Genomic DNA, 15631 nt, shown 5'->3' with positions numbered 1-15631 from the left:
TCTCCATTTTCCTCTACCATCAAACCAAAACAAGCACGGAGCACTAGCACCAAACCCTTCAGTCCAGCCAGCAATCAAAGATGGCCCTTTCAGACGAAGATATTGTCCTTCAACCCTTACTGAAATTACCCAAAACAAAGAGTAATCATTCAAGCATTGAGCTTGAGAGTGTATTATCTGACACCGAGATGCCATACTTTAAACGTCTTCGAAGGGCCACATGGATTGAGTCGAAGCTGCTCTGTCGCCTTGCTGCACCTGCTGTTGCTGTTTATATGATCAACTATCTCATGTCCATGTCCACCCAAATCTTCTCTGGCCAACTTGGTAATCTTGAACTCGCTGCTGCCTCCCTTGGCAACACTGGAATCCAATTATTTGCCTATGGCCTTATGGTAAATAGCTACCAATTAACAATAAAACTCCCTCCCTCTCTAGATCTGATCTCACCTCTCTCTCTCTCTCTCTCTCTCTCTCTCTCTCTCTCATCTCTCTCTCCCTATATATATATATATATATATAATCAAAAAAAAAAAATTTTGTCATCCATCTCATTTTGATATTGCTTGTATATTGATGAAACAGTTAGGAATGGGAAGTGCTGTGGAGACACTATGTGGGCAAGCATTTGGTGCTCACAAATACGGAATGCTAGGGTTATATCTACAAAGATCAACCATTCTGCTCTCTCTCACTGGGATCCTACTCACAATCATTTACATCTTTTGCGAACCCATTTTAGTTTTACTTGGGGAACCACAGGAAATCGCATCAGCAGCAGCAGTTTTTGTGTACGGCCTTATTCCACAAATTTTTGCATATGCGGTAAACTTTCCAATACAAAAGTTTTTGCAAGCTCAAAGCATAATGGCCCCTAGTGCATATATATCAGCAATCACTTTGGTAATACATGTTCTGTTAAGTTGGCTTGCTGTGTACAAAACTGGGCTAGGCTTGTTGGGTGCGTCTCTAGTGTTGAGTTTGTCATGGTGGATTATTGTGCTGGCACAATTTGTTTATATAATTAACAGTGAGAAGTGCAAGCATACATGGGATGGTTTTGCTGTGCAAGCATTCTCTGGGCTGTGGGGATTTTTTAAGTTATCTGCTGCATCTGCTGTGATGCTGTGCTTGGAGACATGGTACTTCCAAGTTCTTGTTCTCATATCTGGGTTGCTAGAGAACCCTGAGTTGGCTTTGGATTCGCTCTCCATTTGGTAAGTAAGAGACCTTCTTCTTCTTCTTTTGTGTCCTATATTTGTAATGTGGCAAGGCATCCCGGGGACGTAATTCCACACACACACACGTGGTTAGATAACTATTAGCACTTCCCTTTTTTATTTGTGATGCATAAAAATAAAATAGATTAAAAAATTCTCCAAATGAATTTCAAAAAATAATCTAAAAAAAGAAAAAACCCAAAAAAACATTCAAGAAATAAGCTCTAATAAAGAGTTCGGGCCAATGCTCCCTACATGGCACATGGACACCCAGTAAATGGGCGCTTATGTGGATCCAATCACCCACTTTTACCTCTCATAAGCTCAGGTTGTCTCACCTGAGCCCAGAGTGTTTGGGTCTAAGTAGGGCACCCTAACCCACTTTCACCTCTCGTGGGCTCGGTGCTCGAGCCCACTTTCACCTCTCATGAGCTCAGGCTTTCTCATTTGAGTCTAGTGTGTTTGGGTCCAGGCAGGGTGCCCGAGCCCACTTTCACTTCTCGTAGGCTTGGGTTGTCTCACCCGAGCCTAATGTGTTTGGATTTAGGTTGGCGCGTCGAAACTCACTTTCACCTCTAATGGGTTTGGACATCTTGCCAAAGCTAACACTCTCTAGAGAATTTTTTTTGATTATATCATACTGAATATATCTCAAAATATCATAAGGGTGAAGTTATACTTTAAGCCATCCTCTCCACAAAAAGATAAGATTCATGAGCTATAAATACATTATGAATCTTTTAAGTCAAAGTTCACAATCTCTTCATTCTTAATATTTTAGCACATATATTTTTCATAGTTTTATCTCTCTAAAATATCATTGCACTTTCTCTCTCTATAAAATTATTGACTTTACCATCAAAGAGTCCCCATGTCCATCAAAGAAAGTTTTTAACATGTACCAGTTACCTAGCTTACCAGACATCATCTATTACTAACACATTTATCGGTTACTTACTTACCAAGCATCACCTGCTACCTCACCATTCTAGGCTTTCTATATCAAGTTACTAGATACCTTGAATATAGAGAATGAATCAAATTCTTGAACTAAAAGATCAACCAATTATCAAACACATCAGCTTTATTCCTAAGCATTTTGGATTTTAGGACTCATCAATTAGTGTCATTTATGAAAAACTGATAAAAAGCCATCAGTTTCTAAAACTTATTTTTGACATTTCCAAGCCATTCCATGACGTATAACCAAGACACACCTTAGTCAAGACATATGACAAATCTATATGTTACCACGAACACTTCTACCCACCTCAACAACTCATAAGTCAGGTGAAATTCCCCACTCAGATTGTGTTGGGAACCTAAGGTTAAAATCAGACTTTGTCATACCTACAAGTCTTGACACCCTTGGCAACATGCAACGTCCTAACACCATAGCCACTAGTCGTACCAAGCACCCGTAGATGATTACACTATTAAAGAGACTAAACATAATGACAATCTTGAAGTCTTTTAAAGGGGTTTGTCATACCATTGCAATACTCATGTACAAAATCGGTACTCTGAACATGCTCCACATAGCTACCGTAAGATGGACACGAATTACTATAACCATCGTTCCATGTCAAACTCTCCGAGCTCCCAAGAGTCTAATAGATAAAGGACTAATAAGAGATGTATCCATAAGCATACCTATGAGAATAACTACAACCCTTATCAATGGAAAGGTTCTTCCATGTCTAAACAAGTATTGAACAATTAACTTCTAAAGACTACATTTCCATAAAAATGAGTCTAAACAACTACAATGACCTAACTAACCTAAAAGAGCATGTACAGAATATATATGGTAGCTTAGAGTTGGTCATTCAGGACAATGATATAATATGCAAATTTTTCCCATAATTTTTCGGGGGTTTGTGTGCGCATAGTATAATAATTTGGAGCTAAGCTCCATTAATAGGTTCAGTGACCTATGTGTAAAGCTAATGATGCTCTTTAGCACTAGAATTAACACCAAGAAAAGCTCTATGAAACTATTTGGTGTTACCCAATAAGAGGGTAAGTCTACACGAAAATATTTAAAGAGGTTTAATGAGGAGATGCTCATGGTGGAAGAATTGCTTGAGCTAATAGTTTTAGAAGCCTTGATAAGAGGGATAAGAGAATATGTCATATGAAGAAAAATTTATGCCTTATTAGACAGAAGTTTGCTTAAGATGAAACAAGTCATAAAAAATCACATATGAGTGGAAAAGGCTAATTTGCTATGACATGGGCCCCCTCCTTATTACATGGACAACCAAGGACCTTTCAAGTGAAATCATTCTTTTAGTAGAAATGAAAACTCGAGGAAGAACCATGAGGGATTAACCCATGGTTATTTAGTGTATCCTAAAGATCACTATTTTAAAGTTATCAGGATAGTCAAAATAAACACTTTGATGCCACTTTCAAGACATGTTACTTCTAATAACTTTTCATACCTATCACTCAGATCATCATAGGATGTATAATCCTAAATAAGGATATAAATTTATTTTTGAAATAAAAATAATGTATTTCTGACATACATTTCTTATCTATTGATCTTCAATAGGGGTTTTCGGATACTTTTCAAAGGGTCACCTACCAATTCACTAAAGGGTTTATGTGGGATCCACATTCTTCATGTGATGATGTCTAGAGGCCTCTGACTAATTGGTGAAGGGTTGATCTAGGATCCCCCATTCTCCAAGTGATACTTGAGGGCCTTACACCAATTTGCTAGAGGTAAATCTGGGATCCCTTATTCCTTAGATGATGCTTATGAGCCTCTCACCAATTCATCAAGGGTTGATTCGGGATCCCCCATTCTCTAGGTGATGCCAATGGGTCTCTCACCAATTCACTAGGGGTTAATTTAGGACCCTCATTCTTGAGGTGATGCCACCTAGGGGTTGATTTGAGATCCCTATTCTTCAGATGATGCCTATGGGATTCTCACCAATTTATTAGGGGGTGATTCAGAACACCCATTCGCAAGAGGTTGACTCGTGATCCCCCATTCTCCGGGTGATGCCTATGGGCCTCTCACCAATTATTAGGGGTAGATCTGAGATCCTATTCTCCAGGTGATGCCAAAGGGCTCTCACTAATTAGCCAAAGGTTGATCTTGAATTTCCATTCTTTAATGTAGTTTCGGACTTGCACCACGCTTTAGTGAGGGGCAATCATCTCTCATGCCATCATAAAGAGGTCATATCTCTCTCACACATCATTGACCATTATTCAGTGAGGGGCTTCTAAGCCCCCACGCCATCACAAAGGAGGTTACAGACCTTCAAAGTACATACTTCTTACCTTTTAGTGAATCTTTCCTTTAATTAAGGGGTTTCATATCTCATTCCATCCTAGAGAGGTCATATACCTCTCACACTTAATGCATTAAAAAAACCTTTTATGGATTTGTCCCTTCTATCCTTTAGAATTTTTTTTAAGTATTGGTATTGCTAGAGGTCACTTTTTTTGGGTTCCCCTCCATTTTTTAGAAATCTTTCTAAGTATAGGTATCACTAGGGGTCATACTCTTTGGGTTTTCCTTAGCTTTTTTAGAACATTTTTCTAAGTATAGGCTCATCCTAACGTAGGTTTCTATAGTTAAAAAGATTTCTAAAAAAAAAAAAGCCAAAAAATCCAAGGAACATGGGCTCAGGCATGGTAGCCCAAACCCAGCTCCTAAGAAGCATAGACTCGGGTAAGGAGCTCGAAGCCACGTATTAAAAAATAGGCTCGGCAAGTAGTCTAAGACATACTCCATGCATGGGCATATGGATACCCAGTGCATAGGCACAATACAGTGCACTAGGTGTCTGATATTACATATACGCCCAATGACTGGGCATACACCCAGTGAGAGCTTGAGCTATCATGCTCAAGCCCATCATGTTTGGGTCCAGGCAGCGCATTCAGACCTATTTTCACTTCTTGTGGGCTCAGGTTGTCATGCTCGAGCCTAACGTGTTTAGTTCTAGGCAGTGCACCCGAACCCATTTTCACCTTATATAGGCTTAGGTTGTCACACTCGAACCCAACGTGTTTAGGTCCTGATAGCGTACTTAGACTCACTTTCACCCCTTGTAGGCTTGGGATGTCATGCCCAAGCATAGTGTATTTAGGTCCAGGTAGCACACTCGGACCCACTTTCACCTCTTATGGGCTTAGGCTGTCACGCCTGAGCCTTGAGTGTTTAAGTCCATATAGCGTACTCTGACCCATTTTCGACTCTCAGGGGCTCAGACTGTCACGCTCGAGCCTAGTGTGTTTTGAGTCTAGGTAGCGCGCCTAAACCCATTTTCACCTCTCATGGACTTGGGCTTTCATGCTTGAGCTTAGTGTGTTTGGGTCCAGGTAATGCACTTGAAAACATGCTGACCCAAAATTTCTTGGGCTCAACTATGTGCTGAGCCCATATACATGTGGGTATAACAGGCTACCATATCTAACATTTCTAGGCTCAGCTACGCATTGAGTCCATATACATGTAGGTCTCCCAGACCGAACATCCCCGGGCTAAGATACACACTGAGTCCAAGTACATGTGGTTCTGGCAGGCTGCTAGACCCAAAATCCATAAGCTCAACATGTGGTTTGAGCCTAGATAAATCTTAGACTAATGATTGGCATTACTCCTTTTAATTTGAATCACTTCTACATGCAACCAATAATATGGTGGTACTACCCTTTAATTTCAAGACTAAATTCAAGAACAAAGGGGAGTAGAAGAAAGGATTTATAATAAGGAGTTACCTCCAAGTAGAAAATGGGTTTTTTCTTAATTTCAAGATATATAAATACCCTCTACTGAATATTAATTACTGTTTTGGTTAAGTACTTAAATTGATACTTAGAATTTGGGTTTTTCTTGCAGCATGACAATCTCTGGATGGGTGTTTATGATCTCAGTTGGATTCAATGCAGCTGCAAGGTGAGTTAAATTAAACAGGACAGTGCTAATTTTTTTTAGAACAACAAACTTTTATAATGGCTTCTCTTGTAAATAAATCAATAAGGTGCATAATTTATATGTTCTTGCCACATATGTCATTTATTTGTAAGAAAATGATCTCTTAGAAGAAAGTAGCATTGATCTCTTCGTTAGTGGCGGAGCCACATGGTGTTAAAAGGGGGCAAATGCCCCCTTATTTTTTTTTTTTTTCAACATATTTTTATATTAAAATATGTAATTACCCCTTTAAACTTTTTTGTTTTTCAAAATACTTTTTATATTAGAATATTAATAATATCTTAACATGTTTAATTTTTCTTTGTTGGCTACTAATTAACCCAAGTTAGCTATTGTTAACTTCCAACATAAATATAATATATATTATATATATTTAGCACATTTCACTAAATTTTTTTTCTTTTTCTTTTATTAAATTAACCGAGAGCCTTTCTTCTTTCTTTTGAGCTACTATTCTTGCCTCTCTCTTTTTTTTGCAAAATTTCTCTTCAAGTCCTAAGCTATTAGTTAGTTAAGTAAATAACCTTTAATGCTTTATGCTTTAGGTAAGCTTTCTTCATCTTTTCTATTTGTTTATTGTTTAATTTTAGTTTTATTCTTTTACAATTAGTTATTGAAAATGTTAGGATTTATAATAATTTAAAAGTTTGTTGAATTAATATGTGTATGAGTAATATTATATGCATATGGATATGAATTGAAATGAGTTTTAATGAATTGATGAGTATTTTACTATGAATTTCATATTGAAAATGGATGGCGATGAACTTACTAGTGATTAAAAATGAAATATAGGACAACTCAAAAAATCAAGAACACAATAGAAAAATAAAAAAAATAATAACATTTATATTTAACCCACTATAGAAAACAATAAGTCAACAATAACAATATCAATTTATCATGACAATTCTTTTAAGTTATGGTTTTAATTACTCTCTAGCATATGTCAGCATAAAATTATTGTCAAGAACTTCACTAGTCATTGGAAGATTTAGAAAACACAAGCATTGAACCCATCTTAAACTAAAAATAGATGAATGACAATTTAATTGTATATATTAAGAAAGATATATTTGATGAGATTGATAATAAATTATTATGAAGCGGTTTTAAAATATAAAACTAAAAAAGAACAATTATAACGTAAATTTTTTTTATTTTGAAAGTATTTTTAAATTAATTTCACTAGTTTTTAAAATTAAGAAAGAACTTCACTAGTCATTGGAAGATTTAGAAAACACAAGCATTGAACCCATCTTAAACTAAAAATAGATGAATGATAATTTAATTGTATATATTAAGAAAAATATATTTGATGAGATTGATAATAAAATTATTATGAAGCGGTTTTAAAATTAAAACTAAAAAAGAACAATTATAACGTAAATTTTTTTTATTTTGAAAGTATTTTTAAATTAATTTTGTTTGATATGAGTTAATAAATATATATTTCAAATTGATTTCTTAATATAATATATATCTACATAATACATAATATCATATATTTTGTTAATAATTTTTCTCCTTATTTAAAATATTTTGGCTCCTCACTGCTCTGCTCTTCATTGTAGTTGTTTTTCTCCATTGCATGTGTATATTATCATTTTTATTATGATATATTAATTAACCATACATGCATAATAATAATTTATTAAAAATCTCACATATGATCGTATGGCCACCCGCATGCGGTTGAACATGCAGCGTGAGAGTCAGCAATGAACTGGGAGGTGGAAATCCAAAGTCAGCCGCGTTTTCAGTGGTGGTGGTGACAACAATGTCTTTGATTATCTCAGTGATGGCAGCATTAGCAGTGATGGCATTACGGGATGTCATCAGTTATGCTTTCACCGGCGGCGAAACTGTGGCTAAGGCAGTATCTGATCTCTGTCCACTTCTAGCCCTAACTCTTGTACTAAATGGAGTTCAGCCTGTTTTATCAGGTACGTGTATTGATATATTACAGCACATCGATCATTTGATTTATAAAAATCTTTTTCTACTGAGGTTAATGCGAACATACTGAACAATGGAAGCATTGAAATTAATTAAGGTGTGGCTGTTGGATGCGGTTGGCAAGCTTTTGTTGCCTATGTTAATGTCGGATGCTACTATGTGGTCGGGGTCCCATTGGGTTCACTCTTCGGTTTCTACTTCAACTTGGGTGCCAAGGTAACTACCAATTTTATTTTATTTTTCTTTTTATTAATAAAAGATGCATTATCTTCTTCTTCTTTTCCCACAATAATATATAAGAGGTATCATCAGCTTTTTATATATCAATTGAAACTAAGTCTTTGAAATTTAATTTTAGACCATTTTAGAAAGTACACCCTATACATAAATGGTAAATATTTAGAGAAATAATACATGATGATTTTAAAAATACACCCTCTACATTAATTAAATATATTTAGAAAAACGATACTCATGGAATACTGAATTTAAAGTTTCAAATTTTAAAAAGTTAAGTAACCAAGAAAACTAGACGGAATTTTTTATAATTTAAAAAGTCATCATATTTTTTTAGAGAGACAACAATTTTTGTTGCTGTTTTTTTTTTATGTATATATAATTGATAAATTAATCTGGAAATTATAAATAGTGACGTCTGAAAAATAAGAGTATTTGTTATAAATCAAAACTTTTAAGAATAAAAAATATTAAGTTACAGTAATTCTTTATATATAAAAACTAGAAAAATTCTACTAATATTGAATAAAAATATATATATATTTTTAAAATATCATGTAAATAAATAAGTACTCTTGTGAATCTTCTTGTTTCAAGGAAGCAATTATGTGATTGCTGTGTGTGTGCGGGCACAGGGAATATGGTCAGGAATGATTGGTGGCATAGTATTGCAAACAGTTATTTTGCTTTGGGTTACGATTCGGACGGATTGGAATAAAGAGGTGAGCTGAGCATCTTCGAGTACTTGAAATTCTTTGTTAATTGAAGTGAAGTTTGCGTATATTAATTAATTAATTATATCACTACTTGCTGAAAGTTTTGATGCATATATATATATATATATATATATAAGAAAATTCTATCATTTTGTTTCTTGATTTCTTCCTTGGAACACACACACACACACACACACACACACACACACACACACACTATCTGAATTAATTACCATGCTGCAATGCAGGTTCAAGAGGCTCTGAAAAAGGCTGGAAAGGTGGGAGGGGAAAAAAGAAGCGCTTGTAGAATGAGAAATATTCAAGGTTTAATTAAAGCTGATGAGAAGACGTTTCATTAAGCACATGAAATGTGCGAGAGGAATACTAACCTCTTATTGGCATGTCATTAATAATTATTAATTAGGTCACCTCTTGAACCCTCCTGCGTGCGTTGAAATAATATATTGAAAACCGATCTTCTTTATAGATACCGGTCCATGTTTGTGAAGATTATAAAATATGCTTTTTCATTCGCATTCACACAATCCGCACTGTACATATATAGAACAAGAAGAATATTAACGTTTTATTTTAGGGTGGTTTTGAAGGGATTTTTGTTTTTGCAGGGAAGTGATTCTCTGTAATCATAATAAAAATAAAAGTAGGTGATAAAAACCCTAACACATTTTTGTTTTTACATTGTAACAACAGTTGTTTTTTAAAATATTTTTTGCTTGAGATAATTAATACTTTAATATATAAAGATGCCCAAATATTTCAAAATCTCTCACCATATTTTATACACACACTTTCTATACTCATCAAATGTATTCAAAATCAGAATCTATAGATGCACCTGATAACTCTGCTGCATATACTTCTTCACAGGTATAATTATTTTATTTTTTATTTTTTTTATTAACGTAGGTGTCCGGGTTAATTTATACGCACCTTAATTAATCTCTTGGACCCTGAAATTAACGACCATGTAAGTCTCCAATGGCTATCATATTAGCAACTACAGGGTTTGAACTTGAAACCACATAAATAATAAATCCCTTAATCTCAAACTCTTACCACTGGATAACCTACTAGGTAATTACCAGCATAATTTTATTTGTTCTCGTTGTTGTAAGATGTTGATATGTTTCCATGCTCAAATCTTACAATATCAAAGTGGCGTAACATAATTTCCACGAGTTAACTATTTTTAAATAAAATAAATGTTACCATTTAACTGTTCCTCAGCACATCACAATCTTTGGATGCAGAATAGCATTTGAATAGCTTGAGCAACAAGAAATAAAAGGAGATAAAACTAGGCCCAAGGTTTAAGGATGGATCCTATTTCTTTCAGAAGTAGAGGCCCTCACACGTCATGACTCAGAAGTCCCATGGCCGAAGCCTCAATTGGGAATATGGAATTACAACAAGCAACCATCGAATAGACAGAGCGAAGGGGGAAAAAAAGGGTTGAAGGAAAGGGGGGGGGGGGGGGGGGGGGGGGAATTACACTGCTTGCCAATTTAATGAGTTACTGTCAGTATAATACATCCCACATTGTTGATGCATACGAATGAGCAAAAACCCTGAGACAAAATATAATGAAAGAAATACATTCATCACTTCTTCTTCCCTGCTTTCCCCTCCTTTAATCTTATAATTTCATTGGCATACCTCACACCCTTACCTTTATATGGTTCAGGGGGTCTCCATCTCCTAATTGAAGCAGCAAACTCACCAATGGAGCATTTGTCGAATCCACTGACAACGATCCTGGTGTTCTCTTCCACCTTCACTTGTAGGGTAGCAGGGATTGCCATCCTAACTGGATGAGAGAACCCCAGACTTAATACCAAGTCTTTTCCTTCTACATTTGCACGATAACCAACACCAACTAGTTGAAGTCTCTTCTCAAAACCCTTAGATACTCCCACCACCATGTTGTCCGTAAGTGTTCTGTGTGTATCAAATAGCAGAAGCGCTCAAAGATTAGAAAAGAATAATTTTGCAGACGTTTTCCAAGGCAGGTATCGATATTTCTGTATTTAGATTTTCCTGTCCTTGACGTTCACATCAGAATAAAAGATGCAGAGAAAATTCGAAAGATGAACCACCATGAAGATAGGCACTTTGGGTAGTACATCAAACAAGCACCACTGTTTTTTTCTCATACAAATCATGCAGCTCTAAACTCCAAAGAGCAGTGTCAATGGTCAGACATGGACAAAATTGATTTGAATTCACTTCCAAAATTCATCTAATTCCACATCTAAGGTTGAAACTATTACATTATTGTTCACTGTTACTTTTTACACCAGTGTTTAGAATCATGTGTTCAAGCATCTAAGTGAATATACTCGATCATGTGTTACTTCATTGGACATGCCTGACATGTCTTGAAAAGAGGGGTTGTCAACACACAATCCACGTCCATAATCAGTGTTGCACCTGAAATGGCTTCTTCAAATATCACAGTTTCCTTACAGCAAATATGAGACATGCAAATTCATGGCCAACTATTCCAGCAAGACCAAGCAACAGCCTCAACTAGAAGTAAAATGAAGATCCTCGTTTAAAAAGAAGAAGTATGATGATTGGTCAATCACATAATATATCTATAAATTCATCAATTCATATCCAAAATTGTAGAAATTCTTTAACTGTGTACAGTCACATTAGTGTGGGTGATTTTGGTTGAATCCTAATATAGCAAGTATAGTCTTCCACAGACAGTGTGCTTCAGGAGCATCAGAATCAGGTCAACAGTGTCAAGTGAGGTTTAGGTTCTAACGGTTTCATCATTATTTAAAAGACACAATTGGCTTGTAAACTACAATTTAGGAACATGATACAGAGTATAAACCCTCTTTTAGCCCCTAGTTTTGTCAACATCGCATGCTTGGACTGGTTCAAAACCAGATTGAAGCAGTTCACATCTTCCTTATACAACCTCTGAAGGTCCAAGAATAAAGCATTTGAAAATGAAATAACTAGTTGCTGTAGTTGAAATCACAAGTGCAATAATGCTAAAACAAGGAAGTAATGGGCAATCAAAATAATAGAGCCAAATGATGGAACGCTTACCTGAAAAGACCATGCATTTGGTTCGCTCTTCTAGTTTCTAGTGCCTTTTTCACCCGAATGATTCCATCCTCGTCCCTCTCAAGCTTCACTTCTCGTGGGTAAGTCCTTGAAAGTTCCCCCAATGGACCCTTTACTTTCAAATCCTGACCTTCCAATTTGATTGTCACATTGGATGGAACTTGAATTGGTTGCTTCCCTATCCGTGACTCCTTACATTCAATAGCCTTTCTCAAAAAACCAATGCGAGTTACAGGAACACTAGGTACACAAATTCTGTTTCTTTCACCCAAGAATACAGATCTCAAATTGCTGAAACACCAAAAGAAGAGAAAAATTCAGAATACTTTCACAATTTTCATTCCTAGCTAATCATTTTGCGTAATCAGACTTATGTTCCTTTCATTCATGCACATAACAAACAGTTTTTTCTGAGACACAAGACCATATCTTAATATTGCCCAATAACTATGTGAACTTTGCTTCTTCTCTTAGGCATTTCAGAGTTACGATACAAAAAGTAAACAACTAGTGGCCACATCATTAATCCAAATCAATTACAGTGCACTTTCTTATTCTCATGCCACTTCTTTTAATACAAATTTATAATCCTAACAGCATAAGAAAGCGAAACCAGTGGCAAAGTTTCTCAAACAAGGTTCATTTGTTCTATACAATTCCATTATTTATTAAAACAGCCATATTACATTTTTATTGAAGACGATCTAAAGCACTTGTATAACATAGAAAAACCACCAATCAACAAAACCAACCTGGATACTTCAGCACATAGCCCATTTTATCCCACAAGTTTCAACACCCGAGAAGTTATTATCTTTGAGAATGCATTGGATTTGTAACTACCAACAATGCAGATTACAATGCAATGACTGCTCACTGCTCTTTATAATCTATAAACCACTACTTTTACTGCCCATTTTTTATGTATTGCACAAAACCCAATTAAAGAAAATGTCCAGTTACAACCTTAGAAGTATTTCCATACTTTGGTCATGCCCCTTCAAAGCATTGACAGGTTTGCAGATAACAACCTAATTGACTCAAGGACTTGACAGCACACAATAAGACACAAAGTCCAAACATAACAAAGCTTCCAAACAAGCAAACCCATGTAATAAATTCTAGTTTTTTTATCCCAACCAAACCATTTGTTCAGAAAAAAGAAAATCTTAAATTTTCCAACAAAATCCCCACCATTTTTGTTACCAACAACTAACTATGACACAGAAAAGTAATGTGCAGAAAAGCCTTTAATAACGTAAGATAGTTGAGCAAGATAAAAAAAGGGTTAGTGTTATTGACCTGGTCTGAAAAGAAGAAGTGATTGAAGAAGAAGCCATTGTCAAGAGCTCTCCAGCATCAGTGGGCAACTGTTTTTGATAAGAGAGGGAGAAGAGGGCCTATCCAAAACGACTGTTTATCCAGCTATTGTGTAGAATGTCGAAACTACCCTGCCTGCAGAGATTGAAATCTGTGGTTATTTTTCCTTATGTTTCTTGTCCGGACATTTATACCCCTGTCCTAGTGCTTGGCTCTGGCTGCCTAGGCTGGAACTATAATTTATTTGCATGATTGATCCTATATTTCATCAATTTAATTAAATTCATCCCTTTGCTTCCTTTTGTCAATGTAATTAATGTTATCTGTTGCATTACATTATATTTATAATTATATTATAAGAAAGAGTAAAACGCTTCATCTTTTTAGCAGTAAAAATCATTGTTCATGCATTGTTTTTCTCCTCGCAATTCAGCAATGTTTTTTTTGCAATGTTTTTTTTTTTTTTTTCAAATGAACTTTTTTTATTATTTTATTCTTTTGTCTTCCTTTTCTGTGGTTTTTCAGTGTTTTTTTTTTAATTCTTTACATTTACTTGAGATATGAAGGGTTTTTTTATAAGATGAATCAATTTAATGAGATATATTTAAATTTATAGTATTAGGATACAATTAAAAGAATAAAAACTAAACTTAAAAAAAAAAAAAGTTGTCTAACTCAAATTTGCTGGGAACAGTTATAATTGGTCCTTATACTCTTTTTTTTGAAATTTTCATTTTAGTTCAATTTTTTTTTAAGTCTGTATATTTAAGAAAGGAGAGAGAAACTTGTTAGGAAATAGCCAAATAAAGAGAAAATTGTTAGTTTGCCACATTCTAGTAATATCAAAAAAAAACATTTTGGTGTTAACGAGTTCATGCAATAAAAGAAGTTTTATTGAGGTGCTTTTTACCATTTATATCGCTAAAAAAAATAGATCAGGATTAAAAATATTAATTTAATTTTGCTTGTTTTAAATTGAAATATTGATTTATTGAGACTATAAGAATGTTTATTATGTTTTTTTAAAATAAAAATAAATTAAAAATGAGTTTTTAAATTAAAAAATCCAATGTGAATTTTCTAACCACCTCTCTAGTGATTAGAGACTGGTCATTTAGATATGTGTTGTAGTTTTCTTTATTTATGTATTTTTTTTTAAATCAGGTATTGTGGGCCTTTTATGTAGGAAAAAATAGAATAAATCAAGTATACAGGCTTAGCATGTAAGCCCACATGCATGGATAGGCTGAAGGCATTAGTCCACCCAAGCATAACCACATGGCCTCATTTGTTTTAGCTAAATTTAGATTATTTTTATTGAACAAATTGCATTGCTTAAGAAAAATTATATTTTTGAACTGAAAAAAAATTATTAATAGGAAAAACAAGACTTATAGTAACAAATTGTTTTGTTTTTTTATAGAAACTCAATTATTAGTTTTCTTATAAAAGAAATATTTGCATATAATTAAATAAAAAAATAAATAACTCCATGTGACACACTAGGTAGATATATTGATTTGTATCTTTTTTTCAACTCCTCTGATATAGTTTTCAATTTGCGTCAACATCTCTTGCTGAAATTTCTTTGAACATATGATTTTGTATTTATTTGGTTTAATGTCTTTTTGATTCATAAAAAGAATTTTTCTTCATGCTAAAAAAATTTTACTGAAATTTTGATAGAATTTTTCTCTATATCTAAAACATTTCAAATCATCAATAATCACTTCTAAAATAATTTCTCAATTATTAACGCAACCATCCTTAATTATTTCTTTTACCACAACATAATATTTATTTGGATTTCATCATCATCAACTCTTCACATCAATCCTCCCGTAATTTAAAATAATATTATATAAAGCTATAAAGATATTACACATAAAATAGAATAGAAGTGTTCTTACTAATTAAATACATACATTTAAAATTGAAATATTTAAGATACATATATAAGTTAACATGCTTATTATTTGAGATTTTTTTCTCATTGTGTTTAGTAGTGTGGTAACTTTTGTGGTTGTGGTTTGAAAAAAATTGTTTTATAAAAAATACTCTTGATTGAGGTTGGTTTGATATTTATATATGTTTGGTTAAAACTGTGG

The 15631-nt window shown here is 34.2% G+C and overlaps 2 protein-coding genes across 2 annotated transcripts; one reads left to right on the top strand and one right to left on the bottom strand.

Annotated features, from left to right (window-relative positions):
- Positions 1-10298, top strand: LOC118040396 (protein DETOXIFICATION 40). Its single transcript, XM_035047329.2, has 7 exons — positions 1-395; positions 586-1217; positions 6091-6147; positions 7894-8132; positions 8243-8361; positions 9018-9104; positions 9347-10298. Exons 1-7 carry the CDS (start codon positions 81-83, stop codon positions 9455-9457), a joined length of 1560 nt encoding a protein of 519 aa, XP_034903220.1. The 5' UTR covers positions 1-80; the 3' UTR covers positions 9458-10298.
- Positions 10299-10597: 299 nt separating this feature from the next.
- Positions 10598-13666, bottom strand: LOC118040407 (large ribosomal subunit protein uL6c). The gene is made up of 3 exons (XM_035047338.2): positions 13506-13666; positions 12186-12494; positions 10598-11057 (listed from the first exon to the last, which is right to left on the bottom strand). The coding sequence occupies exons 1-3, from the start codon at positions 13541-13543 to the stop codon at positions 10721-10723; spliced, it is 684 nt and encodes a 227-aa protein (XP_034903229.1). The 5' UTR covers positions 13544-13666; the 3' UTR covers positions 10598-10720.
- Between the last annotated feature and the right edge of the window lie 1965 nt (positions 13667-15631).

Source organism: Populus alba, chromosome 14 (genome assembly GCF_005239225.2).
Source record: "Populus alba chromosome 14, ASM523922v2, whole genome shotgun sequence".
NCBI lineage: Eukaryota > Viridiplantae > Streptophyta > Magnoliopsida > Malpighiales > Salicaceae > Populus > Populus alba.
Note: the sequence above shows the minus strand (reverse complement) of the source record. Positions and strands in the feature narration are given on the sequence as shown.

Excerpts from the sequence above, each read along its gene's own strand:
- LOC118040396 (XM_035047329.2), top strand. The coding sequence starts at position 81 with ATGGCCCTTTCAGACGAAGATATTGTCCTTCAACCCTTACTGAAATTA. Across the intron at positions 396-585 it reads TATTTGCCTATGGCCTTATG|TTAGGAATGGGAAGTGCTGT; the intron begins GTAAATAGCTAC and ends TTGATGAAACAG. Across the intron at positions 6,148-7,893 it reads GGATTCAATGCAGCTGCAAG|CGTGAGAGTCAGCAATGAAC; the intron begins GTGAGTTAAATT and ends TTGAACATGCAG.
- LOC118040407 (XM_035047338.2), bottom strand. The coding sequence starts at position 13,543 with ATGGCTTCTTCTTCAATCACTTCTTCTTTTCAGACCAG. Across the intron at positions 12,495-13,505 it reads ACTTCTTCTTTTCAGACCAG|CAATTTGAGATCTGTATTCT; the intron begins GTCAATAACACT and ends TTGGTGTTTCAG. Across the intron at positions 11,058-12,185 it reads CAAATGCATGGTCTTTTCAG|AACACTTACGGACAACATGG; the intron begins GTAAGCGTTCCA and ends TGATACACACAG.